The sequence below is a fragment of the Lactuca virosa genome, chromosome 5, assembly GCF_052849685.1.
Source record: "Lactuca virosa cultivar CGN04683 chromosome 5, Lactuca_virosa_CGN04683_v6, whole genome shotgun sequence".
In the NCBI taxonomy this organism is placed as follows: domain Eukaryota; kingdom Viridiplantae; phylum Streptophyta; class Magnoliopsida; order Asterales; family Asteraceae; genus Lactuca; species Lactuca virosa.
Window position 1 is genome coordinate 393,180,668 of NC_136430.1, and position 14,861 is coordinate 393,195,528.

The following is a 14,861-nucleotide window of genomic DNA, read 5'->3' on the forward strand; positions in this document are numbered from 1 at the left end:
AGGCACCCGTGTCACGTTTTAATGACCTACGCCCCAAGTACGTCCGACGTAGGGACCATTTTGGCAACAAATTACATTTTGATTCAAGAAGGAAATTACCTGATTTCACTGAGTGTTACATGATTACAAATCCAAAAAAATAAGCTCGAGAATATATTATCAAATATTTCCATTTTTTTGGCTTGGCCATTCCATAAAGAGTGGTGTTACCAAAGATCCAAATCATCCAAAACGTTGTAATTATCATCACATCAAATTGTTTTCTTCACGTGACATTCAAGTTGGAATTATCCATCCAACATAGCATAGAATCGATAAAGTAATTGACATGACAAAGAACACCCCATCAAATTCTAATAATTTTCTTAATCATCAACTTCGTCGGACAAGAAACAAAAATATGATGCATAGCTTCGACGGAGCTATGACAAATAGGGAAAACCGAAGAATCTAAATCTATAATTACAATATTATGCCACTCAATGTAATATAGGTAAATAAGGACAAAATTTAGGTCAAAGAAACTGAAGAAATTTCGAATTAAAACAAAGTTGTTGTAAGAAAATGATTGATTTGGTTCGTAAAAAAGGGAACCCGATATAAAGGAATGTTATCATCATCTTCTTGAGAAATCGATGATTTTAGGGACATAATCGTTCTAAGGGGAAGTAATTGTAACATCGGGAAATAGGCAAGAAAGCATTACAATTAAAAGTATTATATCTAAATATGAAATTAACATTTTGAAAGTACTGTTATAGTGTATGTTATGTTCTATAAAGAAAATGGAGGATTTTAAAAGAATAATAAAAGATATGGATTTTACATTTTTACTAATATTCGACATTGGTGTGGAGTTGTGGACTAATAATGTAAAGTATTTGTAAGAGGTGTAGTTAAAGGTAGTGAGAAGCTTGGGTTGCTTGTTAGATTGTCGTGTTCTGGCCCACAGTCTAAGCTGATTTCCAGATTGACTCATATGGATAGCTTCGCAACTTGCGTTGACTTCCTGCTCAAGTGTTGAAATATTTTCACATTTTCAGTTACGATTCAAGAAACAACAATGTTTTTAGTGATCATACGATTAGAAAAGAGTTTTTAATTTATTTGATAGTTGATCATTCTTATGTTTGGTTTATTAATAGTAATAGGAATTTTAAAGTGTCGTGGGTGGATTAGTTAAAAAAAACATCTTAATGCATTTCATTGTAATCCTTTTTGTTAGCAAATCTCAATCATTAAGTTGTTAATAAAAGCTAATATGTTTTAGTATTGGATTATTTAGCATTTATACTCGATCATTAAGTTGCAAACTTTTACAACATTTAAGTTGTTAAAAAAAACATCATCTTATGGGCATTTCATTCAAGAATAATTTTCACCATTCATTCGTGTTTGTTGTGTTTAAATTATTTTTTACAAAAAGTTACATTATAGGCAAATGTTTTTTTTTTTTGTCATGTTCAAGTTAACAAACAAAATCACGCTATTGTGTCATGTCAGGGTTAAGAAAAACTAACTCATGTCGTTTCATGTTAACCAAAAACATAAAATGGCTACCCGATTTGCCACACCTAATATAACCGTTATCAACAATAAAATTAGTTATCGGTGTTTTACAGGTTTTCAATTTCCAGTTATTTAATAATCATCCCATACAACATATCGTATAAAGTTTTGAGCTGGATTTATGTTTCTAATTATAAACAAACATGAATGCAAAAGCCGATTGTGAAAAAAGACATAAAAAGCACCTAACAATTATCCTTAACAAAATGTTGTAAAGCCTAACAAATCTTTTATAGCAAAAGTCCCGAAAACACGAGCCAGAATCATACACACCCTACCCAAACATCCTTGTAATTGGCAACAATGGAGCACATCTAACCAAACACAAACCCATAATTACAATATAAAATCATCAACCCAAATGTTTTGCTTTGCTCACTATTCATTCCCCAAGTTAATAGAACCATCTTTCATCAACTTGACACTCAAACTGTTAAATCGCCCTCTCGAGTAATGTCGCGAAGCCTTTCTCCAATCGGTTCCCGTTTTCATCATCGCAGCAAATTCCTCATAACTAATTTTCCCATCCTACATACATATCATAAATTAAATTAAAATGTCAGAACATCAAAACAGAACAGACTGTACTGTACTGTGTTTGACTTTTGACTTTGACTGACTGTACCTTATCTGTGTCGACTTCTTGGAAGATATCATTTGCAACATTTGCTCCATCGGCATCCCCGTCTTCCATCAAAGCATCGTGAAGCTCTTGAGGCTCTATGAAACCGTTTCCATCTTTATCAAAATATGAAAAGGCCTTGTGTAGATGTTCATCGTTTGCCATTTTTTTGAGGTGGAGTGAAATGGCAACAAATTCACCGTAATCCAATGTCCCTTTTCCGTTTGTGTCTACCTGTGAACAATAAACAATTTATGAATTGAAACAAAAAAACAAGCATCTGGGAGTTGGAATCTTTTAGGGCATCAAAGACTTACAGCTTCGATAAGAAGCTGGACTTCAGACTCTGCGAGTTGTGTGTTGTATTTTTGTAGTCCGGTTTTTAGTTCTTGGATTGTAACAATACCATCGTCATCCGTGTCGATTTTTTTGAACATTTCTTTGATGTCTTCCACTTCTTCATTGGATAAGAAATCAGCTATAACCTATATCACACATACATATACAAATACAAATACAGGTTGATGATTACTGAATCAGCTATTTTTTGAAAAATTTCTATCCAATTATTATAGCAATGAAAATTGCTTCATATTTGAAGATATGAAAGTAGGATAATAATGAAAGTAGGTTGTTATTTCTTGCATTAAGGAAAAAAAGAGAGAGAGAAGGAGAAAATAGGAAACTAACTCGAAGAGCCTTTCTCTTGAAGCGATTCATTAATGAGAACTGCTTTAGTCTTGCCTTGACAACATCGCCAAGGGGAACATTTGGAGCCTTTTTAGCATTTGTCAGCCAAGGATGTTCTATCAATAACACAAACCAATATTAATCATGCAATGTTTAATTTCTTTTACTTTTTTAATTTAATTTGGTCGTATTAATTTAAAAGAACACACACACACACACACAATTATATAAGAAGAAGAAGAAGCATACCAAGCACTTGTTTAGCTGTAAGGCGTAACTTCGGATCAGGCTCTAACATTTGCTTTACAAGACTCTTGGCACCTTCAGAAACACTTGGCCATGGTTCACGTTTGAAATCTATTACCCCACGAAGAATCGCCTGTGCAACCCCCTGTTCTGACTCTACATTAACAGAAAAAAATACAAAATTTAACTTCAATGCTAAAAGGATTGATAGCAATATAACATATTTACAGTTTCTTTATGATGAGGATGAGAAGGGCATTCATGTCTTTTAAAAGTTGCAATGCTACTATAGGGAAAAGAAATTACCTGCCCAAAATGGAGGTACACCACATAGTAATATGTAAAGAATGACACCTGCACTCCATATATCAATCTCTGGTCCATAGTTACGCTTAAGTACCTCAGGAGCCATGTAATAGGGGCTTCCAACAATTTCAGAAAACCTCTCACCTGTATATAAATGATGAATTACAGTTGGATTGAGGTGGTTTTTGACTGTTGTACTAAATACTAAACTCTTTCCAGGAGCACCAAATGTCATTTTCACTCATATTTCCTAAGGGCTAAATGGCTAATAGTAATGACCATCAGTTTTTTCTTATGAAATGTCTAAAGTAATCATATAAGACTTCTCCATAACCTACCATAAAATGATTGAGATTATACATTTCCAAAGTATTGAGTAAAGAACATCTAGAAGTAATAAACTTGCCAAAAGTGAAGCTAAGAAGGCTCTAAGAAAAGCTAAATGTAAGGCATGTGAAGATATAATAGAGGAATGCTAAGGATATAAGTCGCATCAGATACATCAATGATGAGGAACATACATTAGACAAAGATGATGTGCTAATAGATCAGTGAAGGGATTATTTTGAATCTTGAGTTTTGACAAGTCGTTTATAGGAAATGGTGAGTTAAGTGAAGGAGACCTTGATGAGTTATTTCAAGTTGCAAACAAACAAAATAAATACCCAAAATTAGAATGGCAAAGGTGCAGAAAGCTCTAAAATGTTAAAATTAGGCAAAAGACAATATAATATCGTTTTCAGTATATCCCGATTAGTGTCTGATGGAAGTTGTTGGTATTGTTCTTGTTATCTCGTACATTCATTATTTAAATAGAGGAACATATTAACCAAACAATACCATGTTTGGCTGAGTTTCCACAACTTGATTTATGAGAGAGTTTATATTAACATTCGTAAATGGAAAAAGATTAATCGTGTTCTAAATCCATAAAACCAATTATACAATGTATTGGTCTTCACATTTGGCTGCGATAAGTTATATTAGATCAGGCAATTCTGAAAATCATTCACCTGGCTTGAAGAAGATAGACAGGCCAAAATCAATAGCTTTGAGAGGCGAATTCTCCTTCTTGTTTGCAAACAAGAAATTTTCTGGTTTCAAGTCTCTATGAATGACTCCATGCTTATGACACAGCTGCACAACCTCCACAATCGTCCTAGTCACTGCCGCAGCTGCACGCTCGGTGTAATGTCCACGCGCAACAATCCGGTCAAAGAGCTCGCCTCCCTCACACAGCTCCATCACCAAATGCACCGCATTCTCATCCTCACAAGCTTCTCTCAACGTCACAATACTCGAGTTCTCCGGCAAATGTTTCATGATCGCCACTTCTCTCCTCACATCATCAACATCCACAGCCGTCCGTAGCTTCCGCTTCGAAATCGACTTACAGGCCAACAATTCCCTCGAGCTTCGATCTATACACAAGTAAGTCACTCCAAATTCTCCGCGTCCAAGTTCCCTATCCAACATATACTTCTCTTCAATATTTTCCTTCGACACATCAGTGAGGACAGCGATCGACGCCTTCTTACCGTTCCCGGCGTTAGCCTTGTCCTTCCTGTTGTTATGGTCATGACCAGAGTAGTTTGAAGACTTCACATCTTCCCTGGCAACAGCCGCTGGAGATCTGCAACAATTCCCCATCTAAATCCAGAGATTCTTAAACAAAATCGAGCTAGAACTTCAAATTTGCAAACCCTAACCGTAGCTTGCCAAAGCTAGGGTTTCACATCATAATACCAGTCAAAATCGAAAAGCCATATTCCTACAGTAATGGAAGTGTAGCCTGCAGATAGAACGCTCGGTAGAGAGAGAAAGTTGAAGCAGCTGGGCGAATAGCAGAGTGTAGTGTGTGAGTGTGTGTGAGAGAGAGCTTCTGTCGAAGAGAGAGAAAGAGAGTGGGGGTGTGCTTCGTCGGCTAGAACTGGAAAGGAAGGGTCGGAACAGGACGGAGCATATGAAGAAGGATGGGGCCATCGGTAAACAAAATTTCTACCAAAAAAAATTAAAAAAAACAAATAGTTTTGTTAAATAAAATTGATTACAACAAAAAAGTTTTTAATGCTAACTAGAAAGGTTACCTCCGTTACGCGGGGGTCAGAAACTTTCAATGTTGTTTCCGAATTGATAAATATGACAAACATAGAAAGTGTAAGGATGAAAAGTTCGGGCTTTGCCCCAGACAAAAAATGTAAAAGTTTTGACTGCAAGGACCAGAAGTATGAAAATGACTAAAGAATTAAAGGGGTAGGAATTAGCAACTTTTTAGAAAAGGGATCAAAGTTGTCAAACCGTTAAAGTTTTGTGGCCAAACTTTAAATATTAAAAGGTTCCAAAAAAATATAAAAATATTGATTGCAAAGACCAAAAGTGTCAAAATGGTTAAAGAATAATGACCAAAGTTGCCAAAAAACATTCAAATTTAGTATTCCTAACTTCCAACAATAATACAGGGACCAATTCTGCCAAAAAAATGGGAAGTTGAATGGAACACAAACAAAAGGACATGAATAAATTAATTAAAGAAGTACAGGAACCGGATATGTAAATCAAGGGACCAAACTTGGACAAAGTATCCCAAGTTTACTATTCCTTTCTTCCACAACTTTAATATATATATAATAATCACAAAATGATATGGTATATTTAATAAGTAATCGTATTAAAAAAAAACTATATAAATGATTATCAATTCCGTAAAAGGAACGTTTTTAGTAAGGTGTCAAATTTTTATATGTATTTAAAAATTGCTTACGGAATAATTTAAAATGATATTGAATACCTTGTTTTTTAACCCTTTTAACATTCAACAAAAGATGCCAAGGGCAGAGAAGGAAAAGTGGTGCATATGTGAGAGAGAAGGAGAGTTCGGGATGAAAGATGCCATGCGTTGTCTCTTTTAACGTTCGAATAATCAAGTTCAAAGGCAGAGTTGTCATTTTCCATAATATTATTTTTAGAGTGTTTGGAAAAGGGTTAAATACTTCTTTATTATAGAATGATGTTTTAATATTTCCTTTTACTTTATGTAACCAAGTAGTTTTACTTTTTAGACAAAATATAAACTTATCTAATATTCATGTCATTCATAAAATTACTAAAGAAAAAACATCATAAATGGTCCCTGTTGTTTCCCAAAATCTGAAGTTTAGTCCCCGTGGTTTAAAAACCTCATAGATGGTCCCTGTGTTTTCAAAACTTTTGACGATTGGTCCTTATTCCTAACACCGTTAAGTTTTGTCCGTTAACTGAAAGGCATTTTCGTCATTTCACGACCACATGGACCATTTATGATGTTTTCACTTATTTTAAAATAAATATGCAAAAGGGGTTCTCTCTCTATCTCTCTCGTCAAGAACACATATATACACACAATACGAACATACACTCCCTACAACCAAAATCGTTGTCTGCGATCCACCCCTTTCTCTTCTCCTTTTTTTTTTAATCCATGAAAACATACCTGCAATTAAGAAAAGGATATCGAAATTGAGCAGATGAAATGAAAAACCCTCACCCCAATCTTTTCGATTCATAGAAACGAAATCAAATTAAGCAATCAGAAGTTGATTTGGGAGAAGAACGTTGGGGAAGTTTTACCTAGCCATCAACTCTCTTTTGCTTTGATAGATGCGCCACCACCATCGACCTCATTTGTTCTCTTCAAGCTACCTGCTCCGGCCTCTGTCGTGTTCATCATCATCTCCACCCACTTAGGTAATCAATTGAGAAAGGGAAAAAAATATATTCCTCCTGACCACTGTGAACACACCAAAATGAACAAAAAACACCACAAAAAATGAAGTTCAATTCTTCAAATCTTGAAGAACATATCGATTTCCCAAGCGAATCAAAACCTAGAAACATGAATCGAGTTGTAACAATAATTGTGAAGAACAAATGGATTTCCATGGATCTTACTTACTCGTATACTTGCTTTATCAAGTTAATTTCTTCTTCTGGGGACTTAACACCAGAGTTCAGATCATCAACCTCCCACCCCCACCACCATCAACCTCCCATCACTATCTTCAACCTCAAAATCGGAGTTCAAATCTTCCTCTTTATCCTCAAAATGTGGGTAAACCTTTCTTTCTCAGAATAAACAATGGCAAAAAATCGATTTAAAGAACATTCAAACCCTGGAACCAAAAAAACCGAACCAAAATTGGTGAAATATCAAAGACCCCATCGTTCTCTTCCTTTTAATCGCATCTGAATAAACAAAACATTACGATAGCTTGGTGTTTGATTTTCAGGTTTAGAGAGGTTTGATTTTTCTAATTTTCATGTTTGGGTTATCGTCGTATTTGTGTGGAGGAAAGGGGCGGGCGGGTTTAATGATGATCGGAGGTGAGGCAGACGCGAGAGAGAGAGAGAGAGAGAGAGAGAGAGAGAGAGAAAGAGAGAGAGAGACCCGTTTTGCATATTATTATTATTATTATTATTATTATTATTATTATTATTATTTTAAAATAAGTGAAAACATCATAAATGGTCCCTGTGGTCGTGAAATGACGAAAATGCCCTTGAGTTAACGGACAAAACTTAACGGAGTTAGCAATAAGGACCAATCGTCAAAAGTTTTGAAAACACAGGGACCATCTATGAGGTTTTTAAACCACGGGGACTAAACTTCAGATTTTAGGAAACCACAGGGACCATTTATGATGTTTTTTCCATTACTAAAATATAAAATAATGGCGCATATTAGTAAAACACAATAGAACGTTGTTATATAGATGAGCTTTTGACTTATACACGTCATGAAGTAAAAAAAATGTTATAATATTGCAGATTTAGAAAACCACTTTAATACATACATTAATAAATATAATAAAATATTGGGGACAAACAAGTATTTAACCCTTTTAAATATTTTAACAAATAAGCTGTAAACACACGTCACAGTTGATAAAACAACATTGTTAAAAACCACAAAATTACATCCTATTAACATGTAACGTTTTCTTTGTAAAAATTGGTGATGATGCATCGAATCAATGATAAGTTTACGATGTAATTAATAATAAATCTTACAAAATAAACCATAAAAACGCAAATGAAGAAACTTAACATCAAGACCATTTATGGGTTTGTAATGGTTGGTAAATTAACGTTTACTTTTTTTATAACAAAAATGTACTTTTATATTATAATTTTCAACATTAAAAAAATGATCGTGGTTAGGAAACTCAATCACAAATATCCCTTGTAATTTATCGTCTCTCGTTTTTTCGCTATTTTCTTCTAGTTTTTTTTTTCTAAGAAAATACTATAAAAAATGTCCGCAAAAGTGTATATTAAAAAAAACGCATTTGTGAACTTTATTACCCATGCAAGAAAAAGGTCCACAAAAGCGTTACCATGTGATATCAGAAGTAAAAAAAAAGGTAACACCAAGGCCTAAGGTCTGGGAAAGTGGGAATCATTGATTGTTACTATGTCTTTTACTCTCACTTAGTAATAACTTGGGTTTCAATACTAAATGCAATCATTCACTGGATTTCATTTTGCTTTTTTGGGATTTAAGTTTGGAAAAACGGTCAACGGAATGATGCTCTGTAAAGAGGTAAAATGGTAAACGTAAAAAAGGTAATGTAAATTTACCAAATAGGTTAAAAGTTAAAAAATAAATAAATAAAAATCAGTTACTGGCATGGAAATTTGTAGTTGCTTCTAAATTTGAGTTTTAATGTTTCTGTTAGGTCTAAGTAGTTAAAGTTGTACTTCATGCCTTAGAAACAGCAAATTTTATTAAGCAGCAACAAGCCTAGCAAGTGACTAGGCAGGGGCAGAATAGGAACAAAAAATGTGGGTTACAATAGGGACAATGGAGAAGAGTTCCAACGAGGGCCGGTCCTGAGGATTCAAATGCCCAGGACGAGCCTGAAAAAGAAGGTCCTGATGCCTTAACGTGTAATGAATTAATTATATAAACTAAAGTTTTTTTTTTTAAACGATGATAAACTTTATAGCAATAAACATTGAAAAATCATAATATTTTAACGATTAATAACCTATCGTAATATCTAACTGACAACCCATGTACGATATATATATATATATATATATATATATATATATATATATATATATATAAAAGAAATTTAAATTAAAGGCTGAATTGTCATAAAGAAAAACTAAAAAAAATAATTTAAATTAATAAACAAAATGAAAAGTATAAATTTATAAAAGTTGAGGGGCTAAATATAGAATTTTTGGAAATTAATTTAGTAAAAAAGAATTGATATCTAGGATAAATTGTTAAGTATGGATGATAAATTAAGGGTAGAAATTGTAATATGGAATGAAGTTGGAATAAGCCCGCGTTAAAAAAAAGTAAACTTGATTTTGGAAAGAATCGAACCTGCGTGCGTATTATTTAATAAGCAGCGTTTTAACCAGCTGAACCAAAGCATATTTGTTTTAAATACCTGAACATATAATATATATTAATATCTTAATTATATAATTTTGTAAAACTCGGGCCCTATTTTTTTTCGGGGCCCTGTGCGGCTGCACAAATTGCCCCCCTTCAGGGCCGAGCATGGTTCCAACTCAACCAACTACCAACATCACATTTTCCCCGACATTTGAGCCAATGATATGATAATGACTTGATTTTATCGACTATACTAGATGTTGATAATAATGCACCTTGAAACAGTCTTTCATTCCTGCACTTCCAGTTCGTCCAAAGCATCCCATAACATATGGCTATTAGTCGTTTCCTTAATTTGGGGCATCTTCCCCATGAAGCCACGAATTGAAGAAGATCACTAATGTTGTTAATACCATGTTGGTTTATTCCACACCAGGTAAAAATTCTTTCTCTTATGAGTTCAGCAAAAGGGCAGTTAAACAATATGTGGTCCGCATCTTCTTCATTTCCGATACAATTCGAGCATGTAGTGATGTTAATGGTGACTCCTTTATGTTGTAATGTTGTAGCGGTAGGGATACGACCTTGAGCTGCACGCCATATGAAACACAACACCTTGAGTGGAACAATTTTACATCAATTGATTCTAGGAAGTGTTGCAGATTACAGTGCAAAAAAGTCTATTTTGCCCCTGAGAGTCCTTACCGTGTAATTTCCATCTGGAGCAAGTAAGCACTGCCATCGATCCGGGCCATCACCCAAATGACACAAGGATGTTTCATTACATAAGTTTTGTAGTTCAGTGGATAACCCGGCAGACATAGGACACGACTTCCAATTCCAAGAGTTGGGTTTCACTCTATCTGCTACAGTGCATTTTTTGTTGGATTCAAGCTCATATAGTGACGGATATTTTGATTTTAATTTTTCATGTCCTAACCAAGTATCTTCCCAGAATAGGGTTTGTTCTCCAGAGATTGTTACATGCTTGAATATATCATTTATTCTCAAACCGTGTTCTTCAGTGTCTTTTACCCTCCCAGCAATATTTTTCCAGACCCCCGTGATAGATTTCTTACATAGGTAATCATGTGGTTTTTTGTGGAGATTGTGTATGCCCGTAACCGTTTGCATTATTTAAGTTATTAAGAGTTTTGTCTTGCATGTGCCGTGTCTTGAAACTTAAATAGTCGTATGATATAATAATAATAATAATAATAATAATAATAATAATGGGATTTTCTAATATGTGCCTAAAGGGCACATACAAGAACCATTAATTGAAGTATTAATTATAAGAAATATTACCATAATTAAATATGAAAAACATTAATTATGTGTAATATTACCATAGTTAAATATAAAATATATTAATTATAAAGAATATTATTATTAATTAATGTTTATCATATTTAGTTATGGTAATATTTCTCATAATTAATACTTCAATTAATGATTCTTATACGTGCCCGCACATATTAGAAAATCTCAATAATAATAATAATAATAATAATAATAATAATAATAATAATAATAATAATAATAAGTAACTATTGACTAGGGATGTTATTCGGGTCGGAACCGGGCCGAACTCGAATAAGGGTAACTGTATGAACCGAAAAACAGACCGATTAACCCATACAGGTTCGATTCGGTTCGGGTATTAATCGTTTCGGTTCAGTTATTACCTAAATAACCCAAATAACATCTACAAAATGATTAAGAACCTAATATAACCGAAAAGAACCAAATAAACTGTATTAAGATTCTATAACCCGAATAATAGAATAGCAATACTTTTATACATCAACATAAATCATTCAAAGACTAACATAACACAATAACATATTGAAAGAATTGAATATTGCTTTGTTACATGTAAAGCTGACAGAGAGGGTGGATAGTTGGCGTTGGAGTATTGGAGTATATGGAGAATTTTCTGTTGCGGATATCGGAACATGGATTGACAAAAGGATTTTACCAACTGTTAATCTTTCTACTAGATGGAATCTGTTCATTCCTAGGAAAGTTAACATTTTGGTGTAGAGATCTATGTTGAATAGATTGCCTACTCGTAATAATCTTGTTGCTCGTGGTATTGATGTACCTTGCATTTTGTGCCCGGTTTGTAATTTGGAAGAAGAACAATCGGTTCATCTTTTTGTTAGGTGTGAAATGGCGGCTAAAACTTGGAATGCAGTGTTTAAATAGTTAGAATTACATCTTAATTCTTTTGAATTTGTGACGCAACTCTTTGAGCAAGTGGATAATTTGTGAGGAACGGTGAATAGGAGGAGAGTTATTGATGCGGTGTGTTGCATGACATTATAGTTCCTTTGGCGGTTTCGTAATGATAAAGTGTTTGGTGGTTGTAAGATTAGAAAAGATATAATTTTTTATTCTATAAGAGAACTCTATTTTCTTTAGGTTAGTAATAGATTTAGAAATCATGTTTTTCGGTAGGATTGTTGGTTACAATTCCCTTTAAACAATCTGTAACGTTTTTTTTTTTTGCTCTCTAGTTTCTTGCTAGAGTGTTTTTCTTTCTCTTTATATATGGTTGGTTGTTTCAAATATATATATATATATATATATATATATATATATATATATATATATATATATATATATATATATATATATATATATATATATAGGGTTAGGTTCAAATGTTCCTAACATCTATTGTGTACTCGTAAGCACAAATCTGGACCAACGGATGGAATAAAATCAATGATCATGACCTGAGGGTCTATGATATCACAACAGGGTAACATATACCATATAGTCACACAAATTTCAGCATAAGGGCATTTTGGTTAATTAACTTATATTAAAAAAGGAAATTTTTAGATTTTAAGGGATAATTAATTCCCTTATATTAAAAAATGTGAATATTTTAAATCAATTCAAATTTAAAAATCCGATTTTATTCTGTCAGAATGACAGAATGCCAACCACAAACTAGTAAAAAAAAATTCGATTTTTATCTTGCAAAATATATTTTCAATGCAGATATTTTTGATAATTAACCTGATTTAAGAATTTTACTTCTATATATTATTCATATACATCCAAGTTCGAATGAGGGTCTATGATTTTATTCTTAATATATATCCAAAATTAAATACAGATCCATATATATTATTACAGACTAATAGCCTTATATATTTTAATATAGTTATATATATTCTAACAGAATATCATCAAAAATGAATAAAATTCTTAAAAAAATAGCATTCTTGAATATACAATTATTGAACAAATACACTTGATCTTTTTCAATGGTCCATATAATCCACTTGATTCAAACTATTCTTTCGAAAATGTGATGTATTATCGTAAAAATGTAATTCTTCGCAAATATACTTGTTGTTGAACTCGATTCCAAATCTTTATCTAGTATGATCAATATTGAATTCCTTCTCCATGCCATTCTGAAAGAATAAGATGCATTACTCATCAGTATTACCAGTTAAGCAAATATATTTGTTGTTAACAAACATTCTTAAAAATATTCTGACATAATGCATTCTATGCTTTAGAATGTTTATACATAAAATACATTCTGCTAGAATATACTATTGTTCGCCATGTTTTCTTTCTTTTCCATATCAGAATGCAAAATCTGTTCATTCTATGAGAATATATGAAACATCCCAAAAATACAGTCCAAAATTTTCATTTTAAATCATTAAGAAAACCATAGTCATCAAAACATCATATAAAAACCATAAGTCGTGTATCACAAAATATCATAACATCTGTCAAAATATATCAGAGTATAAACATCCCAGACTAAACAAATGGTGTGTGCACTGCAATCATCCCGAGCTCTTCCCCTTGCTACCGGAAGTACCTGAAACCAAAACTGAAAACTATAAGCACGAAGCTTAGTGAGTCTCCCCAAACTACCACATACCATACACATAACATGCAACTAGGAGATACGGGCCCCGACCACACTCAATGAGAAACGGGCTCCGCCCACACTCAGCTACTATGAGATACGGGTCACACCCACACTCAGCTACTATGAGATACGGGCCCCGTACACACTCAACTACTATGAGATACGGGCCCCGCCCACACTCAGCTACTATGAGATACAGACCCCACCTACACTCAGCTAATCATAAAACACATACAAGTATCATACAGACAACAAGTATAACTAAGCATATAAATCTGTACCATATCAGTTATCTATGGGATACGGGCCCCGCCCACAGTCAGCTACTAATCAGATCACATATACGGGCCGACCTTGGTGCCATAGACTTGTTCCTACTGAAGGAAACTCACCTCAATGTCGTGAACAATTGAAAGTCCCTACTCCACAACCGGCTCTACTCACACCCTATACAGAAAAACCTCTTAGATAACATTTCATACTCAAAACGCCTTCACGGGTCAACCTTGGTCAAAGTCAAGGTCAAAGTCAACATCCTGGGTTGACTCAACTCGCCTAGTTGGTCCATCAACTCGTCGAGTTCCTCCTATCTACAGAATCGGAACTTCTCCAGTCAACTCATCAAGTCATCCTTGAACTCGTCGAGTTTTGCCTTTAACAGAATCGGTACACTTCGTCCCAACTCATCGAGTTCTTCTATGGGCTCGACGAGTTCTTCAGTCTGTTAAGCCATCTTAATAGATTAAGCCCCTAATCTTCAGATCTGAGCTTCATACTTCACCTACATACTGAAAAATGTCCTTTTAAGGGTAAAGTTTCCAACTTTACCCGTTAATACCCTTACTTAATGGAATTAGCTCAAACCCTAACTCTTTAGGACCTAGATCTTGGTCCACAAGCCATCAATACTCTGTACTAAGGCATATGCACTGAAATCTGGACCCTAGATACTACATGAACACATAATGCTTCCACCTTTCTCTCCATGCATGGCCTTTGGGAGCTTAAAAGGCCAAAATGACATCCTATAGCTTGCGTGGGGCTTCAATGGCCTTAAAGTTTACACCTTTATTCCATGAAAGCCCTCCATGCTTACAGATCTTATGGTATACTTACTTGGGACG

At 33.9% G+C, this 14,861-nt stretch overlaps 1 protein-coding gene across 1 annotated transcript; it reads right to left on the reverse strand.

Annotated features, from left to right (window-relative positions):
• Positions 1-1,729: 1,729 nt before the first annotated feature.
• LOC145110790 (calcium-dependent protein kinase 13) lies at positions 1,730-5,387 on the reverse strand. Its single transcript, XM_079047102.1, has 7 exons — positions 4,447-5,387; positions 3,434-3,577; positions 3,131-3,283; positions 2,882-2,997; positions 2,509-2,676; positions 2,195-2,425; positions 1,730-2,097 (listed from the first exon to the last, which is right to left on the reverse strand). Exons 1-7 carry the CDS (start codon positions 5,081-5,083, stop codon positions 1,948-1,950), a joined length of 1,599 nt encoding a protein of 532 aa, XP_078903228.1. The 5' UTR covers positions 5,084-5,387; the 3' UTR covers positions 1,730-1,947.
• Positions 5,388-14,861: the final 9,474 nt, after the last annotated feature.